We start from the raw sequence: 13,829 nt of genomic DNA, 5'->3' as shown, positions 1-13,829 counted from the left end.
AAAAAAAAAAAAAAAAAAAAAAAAAAGAAAAGAAAGAAAGAAGAAAGAAAGAAAAAGAAAAGAAAAATCTGGACTAGGTGTGGTGGCTCACATCTGTAATCCCAGCTCTTTGGGAGTTCAAGGTGGGCAGATCACCTGAGCTTGGGAGTTCAGGATCAGCGTGACCAGTATGGAGAAACCCTGTGTCTACTAAAAAAATACAAAAATGAGCCAGGCGTGGTGGTGCATGCCTGTAATCCCAGTTACTTGGGAGGCTGAGGCAGGAGAATCACTTGAACCTGGGACACAGAGATTGCAGTGAGCTAAGATCGTGCCACTGCACACAGAGCGAGACTCTGTCTCAAAAAACAAAAAGAAAGAAAGAAAAAGAAAAAGAAAATCTGGATGCTATTAGGGAGAAGAATAGAGGGTAGGCAGCCAGGAACCTGGTTGTGGTGGCAGGCAGGTAATGTCTAAGATAAACAAGACTCTTGGCACAAGACAAAGGCTGGGGCCCAAAGGCAACTAGAATACTTTTGACAAGAGGTAAAAGACAGTGAATAAAGAAGTAGATGCTACCAGGAAAGAGTCACCACAAGTGCCTCATAATTCATCCCTTCTGCTTTAAAAATATTAAGAAAAAAATTTACAAAGCAATGGCTTCCTACTGGGATTGAACTTCCTTAGTCTGAGTCTTCCTCCTTAGTCCAGGTCTAAGACACAGTCTTGCTGAGAGCCAACAGGTCAGGAAAGCACAAATGCCCTCTTTACCTTTGCAGAGTCTTTGAGCCAGGGTCCAATGTGATCCAGCGCTGCTTCTGCCTCCCTGCTCCCGCTTCAAGCTGCAGATGCTGTTTGCTGCCCTCTAGGGACTCCTAGAAGGATATGCATCAGTCAGTGTTACTAATTGTAAACGAAAGACACACTTCTGCCTGAGTTAAATAGAAAATAAATTTATGAAAAATCGGTGGGCACAGAAAGTGGATGGGGGGTAGAGATGTTGGAGAGCTAGCTCAGAGGCTATGCAGCCAAGACCAATGCTCAAAATCACGTTGCAGAAATGTCTGGGGAAGGCACCACTGTCTCCACCTCATTTGAGCACCAGCAGCCATGGTTTATATCCCTGACCTTGACCATTAGATACTGTGTTGCCACAACTCTGAGGCAAGATTGTAAAGGTGCACTGCTGTCCCTACCAGGTAAAAGCAAATGACTTCGGGATTCTCCGGTTATTGGAATAAAGAACAAAACATTTGGCCGGGCGCAGTGGCTCATGCCTGTAATCGCAGCACTTTGGGAGGCCAAGGCAGGCAGATCACCTGAGGTCAGGAGTTCGATATCAGCCTGGCCAACGTGTTAAAACCCCATCTCTACTAAAAATACAAAAATTACCCAGGCATGGTGGCACATGCCTGTAATCCCAGCTACTCGGGAGGCTGAGACAGGAGAATTGCTTGAACCTAGGAGGCAGAGGTTGCAGTGAGCTGAGATTGAGCCACTGTGCTCCAGCCTGGGTAACAGAGATGAACTCCATCTCAAAAAATAAATAAATAAATAAACTAAAAAATAAAATAAAATAAAAAAAGAAGAAAGCATTTTCCAGGAGCTATGTTGATTTTCCCCATAAAGAAACACCTAAAGGCCGGGCATGGTGGCTCACACCTGTAATCCCAGCACTTTGGGAGGCTGACATGGGTAGATCACCTGAGGTCAGGAGTTCAAGACCAGCCTGGCCAACGTGGTGAAACCCTGTCTCTACTAAAAATGCAAAAATTAGCCGGGTGTGATGGCAGGCACCTGTAATCCCAGCTAGTTGGGAGGCTGAGGCAGAAGAATTGCTTGAACCCAGGAGACGGAGGTTGCAGTGAGTCGAGATCACACCACTGCAATCCAGCCTGGGCAACAGAGCAAGACTCTGTCTCAAAAAAAAAAGAAAAAAAAAAAGAAAGAAACAATTAGAACAGCAGCTACAATTTGAGTGACTTTTTTTTTTAAACTATATCTACTGTTATTTTCCAAGGCCCATCTATCTTCTGCCTTGTACAAGCCCCTAAATTAAACTCAAGTATGATAGGAATCACTATCTTTTTTTTTTTTTTTTTTGAGACAGAGTTTCCCTCTTGTTCCCTCTTGAACCCGGCAGGTGGAGGTTGCAGTGAGCCGAGATCACGCTACTGCACTCCAGCCTGGGCAACAGAGCAAGACTCCATCTGGGAAAAAAAAAAAGAATGAAGATTTGCCATTTACTAGGGTAATTGTAAACTCAGGAAATGGGAATACCTACGTCTTTCACGGACTATTGGATGCTGACTCCGAGTTAAGAATTTCTGAATGCCATTGTATTGCAACAGGAATCACCTGGAACAATTTTTTTAAAGTACTTTAACGATATTCTGGTATTTTGGTCACATTGCACAGGGAGAGATATCTTGCAAGGAAAAGCCACTTTTATCCCCAACCCCAACCCTGCCACATACACATACTTCATTGTCTCTATTCTATAGAGTCAAATTCCAGCATGTCCAAGAGGGCCAATTATAAAGTCAACCTGGGGAAAGGCTTACACACACATGGGGCCCATACTCTTCCTTGTTTCTCGTCTCAGGGTCCTTTCTTGGTTAGAAGGGGCAGCCAGAGGCCAGGTGTAGTGGCTCAAGCCTGCAATCCCAGTACTTTGGGAGGCCAAGGCAGAGAGATCAATCTGAGGCCAGGAGTTTGAGACCAACCTGGTCAACATGGTGAAACCCTGTCTCTACTAAAAATATAAAAATTAGCCAGTTGTGGTGGTGGGTGCCTGTAATCCCAGCTACTTGGGAGGCTGAGGCAGGAGAATCGCTTGAACCTGGGAGGCAGAGGTTGCGATGAGCTGAGATCGTGCCATTGCACTCCAGCCTGGGCAACAAGAGCAAAACTCCATCTCAAAAAACAAAACAAAAAACATCATCATGACTGAGACTCACTTTCAGAGAAGCTGATTCAATTGGCGTGGGAGTGGGAGAAAGGGAGGGACGAGACTATTGGTGTTTGGGTGTCTTCCAATTGCTACAGGTGATTCGAATTGCAGAAATCACTAGCTAAAGCGGTGGTTCTCAACCTTGCCTGCACATTGAAAACACCTGGGAAGCTTCCAAAACTGATGAATCTAGAGATCCTGATTTCATTATTTAACTGGTCTGCATAGGTATTAGAATTTTCCAAAGCTTGCCAGGTAATTGTAAGGTGTATCTAAGGTTGAGAACCATCAGGAGAAGAGGACAAATGAGGAAATGAATGGAGAAATTAATGAACCTACAGTTATGCTTCAGACTTCAAGCCACCCTTTGTGTGTGTGCACGCACACATGCGTATGTAGATTATCCATAATAATCACTGGGGAGACTGAGGCTCACAGAGCAGAGAGAAAGGAATTCATGCTTTTGGAGGGACTGCTCTGTACTAAGCACTGGTCTAGATGCTTTAAATATATTTTCTTTTTTTTTTTCTCGCTCTGTTGCCCAGCCTGGAGTGTAGTGGCAAGATCTCGGTTAACTGCAAGCTCCACCTCCTGGGTTCACGCCATTCTCCTGCCTCAGCCTCCTGAGTAGCTGGGACTACAGGTGCCCACCACCACACCCAGCTAATATTTTTGTATTTTTAGTAGAGACGGGGTTTCACCATGTTAGCCAGGATGGTCTTGATCTCCTGACCTCGTGATCCACCTGCCTTGGCCTCCCAAAGTGCTGGGATTACAGGCATGAGCCCCCACGCCTGGCTGCTTTAAATATATTTTCTTGTGTAATCCTCAAAACAACCCTAGGAAGATAAATATTGTTATCCTCATTTCACAGAAGTGAAATCAAGACTCCCAGAGGTTAAATGTCTCGCCTGCAGTCATATATTCAGTTATTAGCAGACATGGGACTAGACCCAGTTCTCCTGAAGCCATTGCCAACCCCCACCCCTACCCTAAGCCCTAAAATGACCGAGTCCATCTGCCCCTGGAGCTACTTTGGCCTGAGCATTTATCCCCAGAACCCATCTGCATCTAATTGGAGCTTAGCTGATAGGTCCAGAGCTTCAGGAATGAGAAAGGCCACACTGGGAAATGTTCCCAGAACCCAACCAGTGAAGGTCTTGTCCCAAAGAGCTTGTCAGGACCTAGCTCTAAGAGCGGAGGAATGTTGGCTGGGCAGGGTGGGGGCCGAAAATAATTCTGCCTGCTGGACAAAAGGAGCAATGCTAGGAGTCCAAAGGCCAGACTGAGGCTGGGGCAGGAGATGGGGGCAGCACAGAGCTGTAAGGCTCTCAGATGCCTTTTCTCAGGAAGGAAGGATGGACCTTCATTCTGAAATTCTAACCTTCTCACACTATGTTAACAAAGTGAAACTGAATTATTTTATGACATACATGTCATAAAATCATAAAAATGGCCATTTTGATTCCCATCTCCCAACCACTGGCAAAATGAGAAGGTGGCAACCCTAGGCTGCTCTATTTGGTTGGTTGGTTGGTTTTTTTATTGGTCCAAGAAAAAAAAAAAAAGGAAATCAAAGTTTTCTCTGGGGAATGAGAGACAGAAACCAGCTAAGAAACAGGAGAGAAAGACGTGAAGACAGCAGGTGTACACTTTTGTTTTAGATTGGAGGCGTGGTTCCAGGACTGGCAGTTAGGAAAGCATGTTCTAGACCCTACACCTGGAGCCAGACTTTCTGGGAGGGGAGCCCAGCGATCTGACTTCACAAGCTGCCCAGGTGATCGTGACGCACACCAGCCTTAAAGAACCCCTGTACTTGCTTGTGAAGAGGTCACGAGAAAGGGAAGCAGCTGGAGAACCAGATGGGATGATGGATGATTTGAAGGATGATTTTCATGGTGGTTGTTTTAATGTAGAAAATACATGAGCTTTTTCATTTTTACTTTTTTATTGAAAGACAATATTCATACAGAAAAGTACACGTCATCATTGCCCAACTTGATGCATTTTCACACTCAGGGCACTTGTGTCACCAGCACTCAGATTAAGAAGCAACATCTTGGCCGGGCGTGGTGGCTCACACCTGTAATTCTAGTACTTTGGGAGGCCGAGGCGGGTGGATTACCCAAGGTCAAGAGTTCAAGACCAGCCTGGCCAACACGTCTCTACTAAAAACACAAAACATTAGCCAGGCATGGTGGCACGTGCCTGTAATCCCAGCCACTTGGGAGGCTGAGGCAGGAGAATTGCTTGAACCTGGGAGGTGGAAGTTGCAGTGAGCTGAGATTGCACCATTGCACTCCAGCCTGGGCAACAAGAATGAAAAGTCTGTCAAGAAAGAAAGAAAAGAAAGGGAAGAAAAGAAAGGAAAGGAAGGAAAAGGGAGGAAAGAAAGGACATCTCCAGCATCCCAGAAGCCCCCTGGTCCCTGCTCCAGTCACTATCTGACTTCTAAGGGCAGACTGTTGTTGCCTGTTTGTGTACTTTGTGTAAATGAAAGCATATAGCGCGTGCTGTCTCCTGCCTGGCTGCTTTCCCTAGGCCTTATGTTTGTCAGACTTGTGTACACTATTGCATATGATTGCAGATTGCTCATTCTCATTGCTGCAGAGTGGTCCATTGTGACTTACATCATTCATTCTAGCGATAATGGGCATTTGGGCACTTTCCAATTTGGGGCCGTTACAAACAGCACTGTTTTGCAACAGGTCCTTGATGGGAATCCCAAAATGAACTTAGAAATGTTGGTTTCCAGGCTGTGGCGCTACCTTCTGGACAAAAGTCGCAAAACACACACAGGGAGTTATGAACCAAGTTGCTCCCCAAAGAAACCCACCCAGAGTAGCCACAGGCTGAGCCTTGACCCCAGCCAGAGACCAGACACCCCTACGCCAGAACCTAGTCACGTGCTGACTCAAGCACATGGGAGCTCTGACCCAAGCCACCATGTAACTGTAGCTCTAATTCAAGTCCATAGTCCCTAAACTACAGTCCTGGGGGCATCCATGGGCTACATCCCCCAAGGGGAGGAGCCCAGCAGGTGCCTGGGTGTCAAGGTTGTGGCATTAGGGCTGAACTCCTCATCGACCTCACTGAGCTGTGACCCCTTACAGGCAGTCACCTGGGAGCCCTGTCGCGAGAGCTCCTCGAGCCTTGTGTCCTAATGGGGCAGGCTCTGATGCAGCCTCCTTGGCCCCGTGCCCTGCCCAGACCTGTTCTGGATTCCACCCCCACCCTTCCCCAAGGTCGCTGCCACCTCCCACCTGCCAGGCTTGGGCAGGGCCTCTGAGACACCGCCGGGAAGGCTGGCAGGCAGGAGGGCTGGGGTGAGCACTGGGGGGCCATGGAGCTGGCAGCAGAGCCTGTGGTCTATCAGAAGCTGCTGCCCTGGGAGCCAAGCTTGGAGTTGGAGGAGGAAGAGGAGGAGGAGGAGACATCAGAGGTGCTGGTTCTAAACCCCTGGAGGCATCAGGACTCTTCCGGGTAGGTAAGGGAGGGGTCTGAGCACCAGGCTTCCCAGGCTTGAGGTTGGCAAGTCCCTGTCTCTGAACCCCTCAGGAGGACCAGGCAACTCCCCGCTGGGCTTAGCTCCAGGCACTGTCCGATGGATTTGGGGGAAAAACTAGGCTGTAGCCCCAGACTTGGCCTGACCCAATCAAAAGTCTATGTACCTGGAGGGACATCTGTACCAAGCCGGCCTCTGTCCCATCTGCTGCTCTGTCAAAGGTCCCCAGCCCGCAAGCCCTGGTGCAGGAGGCACCTGCTAGGCAGGTTGGGGCCTGGCTACGCCTGGCTGGGCCTGCTCCCCAGCCGCTTCTCTCCTGCCTGCCACACCCCACTGGGCCTCCCTCCCACCTGATTGGACTCTGCCCCTCCAATCTCCTCTCCAGAGGATCCCTCCCTAGCTAGCCTGTTTCCCCAAGTGTTTTCCCACCTCCATGTCTTTGCCCAAGCTGTGCCAGCTACCAAGAAGCCCTTTCTCCTTGGCAGACTTGTACTCCTCTTGTTAAATCAAACCTTTTGGGAAACATTCCCTGGGGTCTCTTGGGGTTCGTGGGCATCCCTCTGTCCCAGTCCTGGCTCAGGACACCCCCCCTCTACAGGAACAAGGCTGGTGGGCTGCCCGGAACCTGGGCCCGTGTAGTGGCAGCCCTGCTGCTGCTGGCTGTTGGCTGCTCCCTGGCTGTGAGGCAGCTCCAGAATCAGGGCAGCTCGACAGGAAGCTTGGGCTCTGTGGCCCCTCCACCCGGCAGACACTCCCACGGCCCTGGCGTATACCACCACGGTGCCATCATCAGCCCTGCAGGTCAGTCAGTGCTGGGGGCAGCTTGGGGGAGGGGAGGGTCAGGGGTCACCAGCCCAGCTCCCCTCCTTGCTGCATGACAGTGCCTTCCTTGCTGCAGTCACATGCTCCCACCTAGGCCGAGAGCTGCTTGTTGCCGGGGGCAACGTCGTGGATGCCGGAGTTGGAGCTGCACTGTGCCTGGCAGTGGTGCATCCTCACGCCACAGGCCTAGGTCAGTGACTCCCTGACCCCAGACCGCAACCCAACCCACAGCCTGATCAGTGACCTGGAACTTAGGGAGTCAGTAGCCCTGACCTCAAGGCTGCTTAGTGAACAGGACCTAGGGTTTGGGCGGCAGTCCCAACCCCGGGCTACGACCCTTGAGCCCAGGTCCGTGGAACCTTGACCTCAGGCCTGGTCAGTAACTTCTGATCCCAGGCTCAGTCAAGGGATCTTGACTGAAACAAGTCAGTGACTCTTGACCTGTGGCTGCTGAGTGACCCCTCTGTCTCCTGCAGGTGCCACGTTTTGGGGCCTCTTCCACGATAGCTCCTCGGGCAATTCCACGGCCCTGACATCAGGCCCAGCACAGACTCTGGCCCCCGGCCTGGGGCTGCCCACGGCTCTGCCCACCCTGCACCTACTGCATGCACGCTTTGGCCGCCTGCCCTGGCCGCGCCTGCTAGTGGGCCCCACCACGCTGGCTCAGGAGGGCTTCCTGGTGGACACAGCCCTGGCAAGGGCTCTGGCGGCCCGGGGCACAGAAGGCCTCTGTCCACTACTTTGCCATGCTGATGGGACGCCCCTGGACGCTGGGGCCCGAGCCACCAACCCACAACTGGCAGCTGTGCTTCGCAGGGCAGCCCTTGCTCCCACCTCAGACCTTGCTGGGGATGCTCTACTGAGTCTGCTGGCGGGAGACCTGGGGCTGGAGGTGCCCTCAGCTGGACCCAGGCCCACTTTGGAACCAGCACAGCAGCTACCTGTGCCCCAGGGCATCCTGTTCACCACTCCCAGTCCCTCAGCTGGCCCAGAACTGCTGGCCCTGTTGGAGGCAGCCCTGCACTCCGGGGCGCCCATCCCTGACCCCTGCCCACCATTCCTGCAGACTGCTGTGAGCCCCGAGAGCAGCGCCCTGGCCGCCGTGGACAGCAGCGGCTCCGTGCTCCTTCTCACCTCCTCGCTCAACTGCTCCTTTGGCTCTGCACACCTGTCCCCAAGCACTGGGGTTCTGCTCAGCAACCTGGTGGCCAAGTCTCCTGCTAGTGCCTGGGCCTGCCCCCTCCTCCTCCGTAGCAGCCTGGATGGCACAGAGGTCGATGTGCTGGGGCTCGTGGCTTCAGGGAGCCCTGATGTGGCCAGGGCCATGACTCACACCGTACTCAGGCAGCTGGCAACAGGACCCCCACCCCAGGCCCAGCAGCAGCACCCGGGGCAGCAAGAACCAACACAGCATCCCAGCACCTGTGGCCAAGGGACCCTGCTCCAGGTGGCAGCCCACGCAGAGCACGCCCATGTCTCCAGTGTCCCCCATGACTGCTGCCCCTTCCAGGGGTTCTAACAGGATGGAAGTGGGTCTGGCAGAAGACAGAGTTATCTGAAGCACGGGGGCAGGAGCAGAGCAGACCCAGCAGCAGTCAAGCGTGCAGCCGCAGGGTGTGGTGGCTCACACCTGTAATCTCAGCTCTTTGGGTAGACAAGGCAGGAAGACACCTTGAGGCCAGGAGTTTGAAACCAGCCTAAACAACGGAGCAAGAACTCTCGTCTGTACTAAAAATTTAAAAATTTGCCAGGGGCGGTGGCACATGCCTGTTGTCCCAGCTGCTTGGGAGGCTGAGGCAGGAAGCTTGCTTGAGCTCAGGAGTTCAAGGCTGCAGAAAGCTAGGGTCACACCACTGCATTCCAGCCTGGACAACAGAGTGAGACCCTGTCTTTAATAATCATAATCATAATCATAATCATAATCATAGCTGGGTGCAGTGGCTCACGCCTGTAATCCCAGCACTTCAGGAGGCCAAGGCAGTTGGATCACCTGAGGCTAGGAGTTCGAGACCAGCCTGGGCAACATGGTGAAACCCCGTCTCTACTAAAAATACAAAAAACTAGCTGGGCGAGGTGGCGTGCACCTGTAATCCCAGCTACTCGGGAGGCTGAGGCAGCAGAATCACTTGAATCCGGGAGGTGGAGGTTGCAGTGAGCCGAGATCGCACCATTGCAACCCCACCTGGGCAACAAGAGCGAAACCCTGTCTAAAAAAAAGAGTGTGTATCTATTATGTGCTCACTGCTGGCTCAGGCCCCAACCTCCGGCCTTTTCAGTTACCTAGACTTGAGTTCTGGCATCCAAAGCTAACACAATCATTCTTCAGATCACCCACACTGGATGGAATCTCTAGCTGTTTTATCAGCTAAGAACATTAGGGTAATAAGGAAAAAGCAATAGGGCCTGGGGGTAGCACTGAGTTCAGATCCAGCTTTCAGGAGGACAGTGGAGAGTGCAGAGCCTCTGCCTAGGCTCTGGGCCCCACGGAGCAGGACAGGTAGAGCCCAGGGTACTGTTGGCATCTCTGTCCTTCCCTTCAGGACACTTCCTCAACTAGCCTGGGTACAAAATAAAGATCAAGTCTCCTGGAAATCAAGCACCATTCCTGCTTCTTGGTTAATTTTCCATCAGCTTTTGAAGCAACTGGAGTCAGGGCTTCCCTGATGGGCAGCACAGGTGACCAACAACCAGAGACGGGAGAGCCTGGGTTGACATCGTTCAGCTTCCCCCTGCTCCATTCACCTCCCGCCTCCTGGGGCACCAGATGTGCAAGATGAATGTTTTCATTTCACTTTCTAGAACAGACAGCAAAGCACAGAAGCGGTTGAGAGGGTGAGAAGGTGCCCCAGGGGCTTGGGTACAAAGGGGTTGGAGTTGAGCATGTGGAAATTCAAGGTGAAGGTTAGCCCTGACCTCCCCCCAGGGTTAGGTCCTCTCTGGACCACAGCCCTCTATACACAGCTTCTCAAACCAAGAAGCAACGGTGACCAGTAGCACTTCCCCTCCCCTGCCATTGTAAAAGGCTTCTCTGATTTAATAGACCGTTTGGTCCCACCACCTCCACCTCCCACTCCCAAGAAAATTCTTCTCCATAATGGCACCACAATGTCCCCAGTTATTTAGATCCCAAACCTGGCATCCCCCTCATTTCCTCTTCCCCAACATCCAAATCCATCACCCACCCCACCTGCTCCACATCAGCCCAAATCTGACCTGTTCTCATTTTCCCTGGGTCCAGTTCACCAGTTTCTAAATGGTCTTCCCCTGCTTCCACCTGCGCAGACCTACAGTCCATCCCCCACACAGCAGCCAGCATCATCTTGTTAAAATGTAAATCGGATCCAGGCCTGACCCTGCATTAAACTCACCAGTGATTTCCCATCACCCTCAGAATGAAATCCTAGCCCGGGGCTCATGCAAGCTTGCTTCTCGCCAGCCTCAGCCCCTCCAGCCCTGGACCTTTGTAAGTCGCAAGGCTTGGGATTTCGTCCCCTTAGATCCTTGCAGGAGTGCGGGGAAGGGGGGCCCTTCTTGTCACTCAGCTCTCATCCCAAATGCCACTTCCTCACAGAGGCCTCCCTTGACTAATCCCTCAAATCATTATTGTAGACCCTATTTAATAGTAATTAGCTGTGTTTTTAACGGTGATGTATTCACGTTCCAGCGTTTAAAAAGCTCCTTCTGCAATTAGAATTGCATTTCTAATTCTCTTCATAATTATGATTCTTTTTAATGCATTTGGCTCCGTGTTCCTCCACGAGAGCAGCGGCTTTGTTCCAACTGCCTAGCACGGAACGCAGCAGGAGCCCAGTAATTGTTGAATGGCTCAACGTTCGGAGCGCAGGGGCCGATCTGGGACGAGGCGGCTCGATGTGCTACACTTCGGTTTGTTTCCGAGATAGGCCCTCAGAAATGCCCCCACGGGGCTCCAAAGGGGTACATGCCACAGCCGCCAGGGAACTACGCGGGTGAGCAGAAGGCTGGAAAAGACCGGCGCCGCTCAGCTAAGGACTTCCGCTCAGAGCTAAGGCGGAAATGCTGCTTTCCCTGGCCCCGCCCCTGCCCCGCCTTCCTGGGGGGGTCATCGGCCCGGCCCCGCCCCTATTGGGTCCCCCGCCCCACCAGGTTCTTCCGCCTCCGCGCCGACACTACCGGTGCGCATGCGCCATGCCCTGACCTGGAAGCTGCTGGGCCCGGGGCACACGTGTTTCGTGTTTGGGTGAGTGTGGCGGAGATGGGGAGCAGGGAACTCGCCGAGCGGATGTCTCCTGGAGAGGCGACGCAGAGTGGCGCCCGGCCTGCCGACCGCCATGGCCTATTGAAGCACAGCCGCGAGTTCTTAGACTTCTTCTGGGACATTGCGAAGCCTGAGCAGGAGACGCGACTTGCGGCCACGGAGAAGCTGCTGGAGTATCTGCGCGGCAGGCCGAAGGTGGAGTGGCGGGGTCTGGGGCAGGGGCCTCGCATATCCCGGCAGGGAAGCGGCAGCGGGCCAGGGATTTGGGACGGAGGGCACGTGGTCGCGAACCTGGATGCCAAGGTGCGCGGGGGCGTGCACCTTGTTTCACCATTGAACCCGAGGGTGCGCTTGGTTCTGCAGGGGTCCGAGATGAAATATGCCCTGAAGCGCCTAATCACGGGACTCGGGGTTGCGCGAGAAACAGCCCGGCCCTGCTACAGTTTGGCCCTGGCACAGGTGAGGTGCTCCTGGCAGGATCCCAGCCATCCGGGTCAAAACGGTGGGGTGTGAGGAGGGCAGGTGTGGTGCGTCAGCTGCGGCGGAGGGGCAGCCGGAGAGAGAGGTAGGGAGTGGCAGAGTTGATTGGAGGCCAACCTGAGGGAGGTCTCCTCACATGAAGGTGGAGAAACTGTGAGCAAGGCCTGGCCAGGTTTTCTCTTAGGTACGCTTGGCCTCTTAGGTACGCTTGCTGGGAGCGGTGCGCGCTGGGTGGGCTCTGTTAGGCCTGCAAACGCATTCAGCTGATTGCAGTAGATCACTCTCTGAGGAGCCTTGACAAGGGGAAGAACAATAAAGACCCAGGCCTGCAGGATCAGCCTGAGGGGAGCTCAGACCAGGTGTGGAGAGAAGACTCAGTGGGGAAGAATTTCAAACGAGCAATCTAGGGGCTATAGAAGGTACTTTTGTGCTGGACATTGTGGCTCATGCCTGTAATCTCAGCACTTTGGGAGGCCTAGGTGAGCGGATCACCTGAGGTCAGGAGTTCAAGACCAGCCTGGCCAACATGGTGAAACCCCGTCTCTACTACAAATACAAAAATTAGCTGGACGTGATGGCGGGCGCCTGTAATCCCAGCTATCTAGGAGGCTGAGGCAGCAGAATCACTGGAACCCAGGAGGCAGAGGCTGCAGTGAGCCGAGATCACGCCGCCGTACTCCAGCCTGGGCGACAGGGCAACACTCCATCTCAAAAAAAAAAAAGGAAAACAACAAAAATTAGCTGGGCGTAGTGGTGGGTGTCTGTAATCCCAGCTACTCAGGAGGCTGAGACAGGAGAATTGCTTGAACCCAGGAGGTGGAGGTTGCAGTGAACCGAGATCGCACCACTGCACTCCAGCCTGGGCGACAGAGCGAGACTCCATCTCATAAAGTACTTTCAGAAGCCCTGGTGGAGACAGAGCCGGGGGATGAGATTTGGTTCCATGTGAGCAGCTCCAGAGGCGTCCTTGGGGTGGCACTAGGGACCTGAGGCTTCTTGGGAGAAGTTGAAAGGGGAAAGGAGGTTAAGGTTTGTGAAGATGTAGCTGGGCCACTCTCCTGAACCCCTCTTCCTCCTGCCACACAACTGCTGGCAGCTGTTACAGTCTTTTGAAGACCTCCCCTTGTGCAGCATCCTGCAGCAGATACAAGAAAAATATGACCTGCATCAGGTGAAGAAGGTAAGAGTGGATCTGGGGATGTCAGCAGCTCCAGGGGTGGGAGGCTTGGGGAACAGGGAGTCCCAGGGCCCTTCATGCCTGCGCCTGGAATCCTTCTCTAGACAATGCTGAGACCTGCTCTCTTTGCAAACCTGTTCGGAGTACTCGCCCTCTTTCAGTCAGGCCGGCTGGTGAAGGTAAGAGCTTTGGAGGGACTGGGGGAATGTGGGCTGGCTTGGAATGGGTAGGAGACAGTAGTGTGCCCTGCTCATACCCTCTGTCCTTCTGTGGGGACCAGGACCAGGAGGCACTAATGAAGTCGGTGAAGCTGCTGCAGGCCCTGGCCCAGTACCAAAACCACTTGCAGGAGCAGCCCCGGAAGGCCCTGGTGGACATCCTCTCTGAGGTATGAGCTCACCAGCTGTGCGCGCTCGGCCAATGCTTCCCGTTACAGAGACATCAAGGGGGCTTGGATGAGAATCTGGAACAGCACTGTTCCATAGAAATACAGAGATATGTAATTTGAAGTGTTTCAGTGACTTTGTCAAAAAGGTAAAAAGAAACATGTCATTTAGTAACATTTTACTTCTGGTATATCTAAAATATTACTGCAATATGCATTGGTCTAAACTGTTGAGGTATCTTACACGCTTTTTTTTTTTTTTTTGAGACAGAGTCTCACTCTGTCGCCCAG

At 52.6% G+C, this 13,829-nt stretch overlaps 2 protein-coding genes across 6 annotated transcripts in view; both read left to right on the top strand.

The window, feature by feature from the left end:
• Positions 1–5,980: 5,980 nt before the first annotated feature.
• Positions 5,981–9,851, top strand: GGT6 (gamma-glutamyltransferase 6). 5 transcript variants are annotated; one of them, XM_011958342.1, is made up of 4 exons: positions 5,981–6,415; positions 7,036–7,238; positions 7,354–7,449; positions 8,326–9,851. In XM_011958342.1, the coding sequence occupies exons 1-4, from the start codon at positions 6,276–6,278 to the stop codon at positions 8,481–8,483; spliced, it is 597 nt and encodes a 198-aa protein (XP_011813732.1). In that variant the 5' UTR covers positions 5,981–6,275; the 3' UTR covers positions 8,484–9,851. The 5 variants fall into 5 exon arrangements, with proteins under 5 accessions (XP_011813732.1, XP_011813730.1, XP_011813729.1 ...); XM_011958340.1 differs by having other exon boundaries at positions 7,736–9,851; XM_011958339.1 differs by having other exon boundaries at positions 7,336–7,449; positions 7,736–9,851.
• A 1,586-nt stretch (positions 9,852–11,437) lies between these two features.
• The window catches only part of MYBBP1A (MYB binding protein (P160) 1a), a 17,303-nt gene continuing 14,911 nt past the window's right edge, over positions 11,438–13,829 (top strand). Inside the window, exons 1-5 of the mRNA XM_011958616.1 lie at positions 11,438–11,691; positions 11,860–11,955; positions 13,073–13,156; positions 13,258–13,332; positions 13,434–13,541. Of these exons, the coding sequence (XP_011814006.1) occupies positions 11,494–11,691; positions 11,860–11,955; positions 13,073–13,156; positions 13,258–13,332; positions 13,434–13,541 (561 nt within the window). The 5' untranslated portion in view covers positions 11,438–11,493. The remainder of the gene's footprint in view (positions 11,692–11,859; positions 11,956–13,072; positions 13,157–13,257; positions 13,333–13,433; positions 13,542–13,829) is intronic.

The sequence above is a fragment of the Colobus angolensis genome, unplaced genomic scaffold (genome assembly GCF_000951035.1).
Source record: "Colobus angolensis palliatus isolate OR3802 unplaced genomic scaffold, Cang.pa_1.0 Scaffold47, whole genome shotgun sequence".
Classification (NCBI taxonomy): Eukaryota; Metazoa; Chordata; class Mammalia; order Primates; family Cercopithecidae; genus Colobus; species Colobus angolensis.
The sequence above is the reverse complement of the archived record's forward strand: the minus strand, read 5'-3'. Positions and strand labels throughout refer to the sequence as shown.

What these genes read in the sequence shown, in the direction of transcription:
- GGT6 (XM_011958339.1), top strand. Translation starts at nt 6,276, where the DNA reads ATGGAGCTGGCAGCAGAGCCTGTGGTCTATCAGAAGCTGCTGCCCTGG. An exon ending in TGCCATCATCAGCCCTGCAG is followed by an intron (nt 7,239 to 7,335) that starts GTCAGTCAGTGC and finishes TCCTTGCTGCAG; the next exon opens with TCACATGCTCCCACCTAGGC. An exon ending in TCCTCACGCCACAGGCCTAG is followed by an intron (nt 7,450 to 7,735) that starts GTCAGTGACTCC and finishes TGTCTCCTGCAG; the next exon opens with GTGCCACGTTTTGGGGCCTC.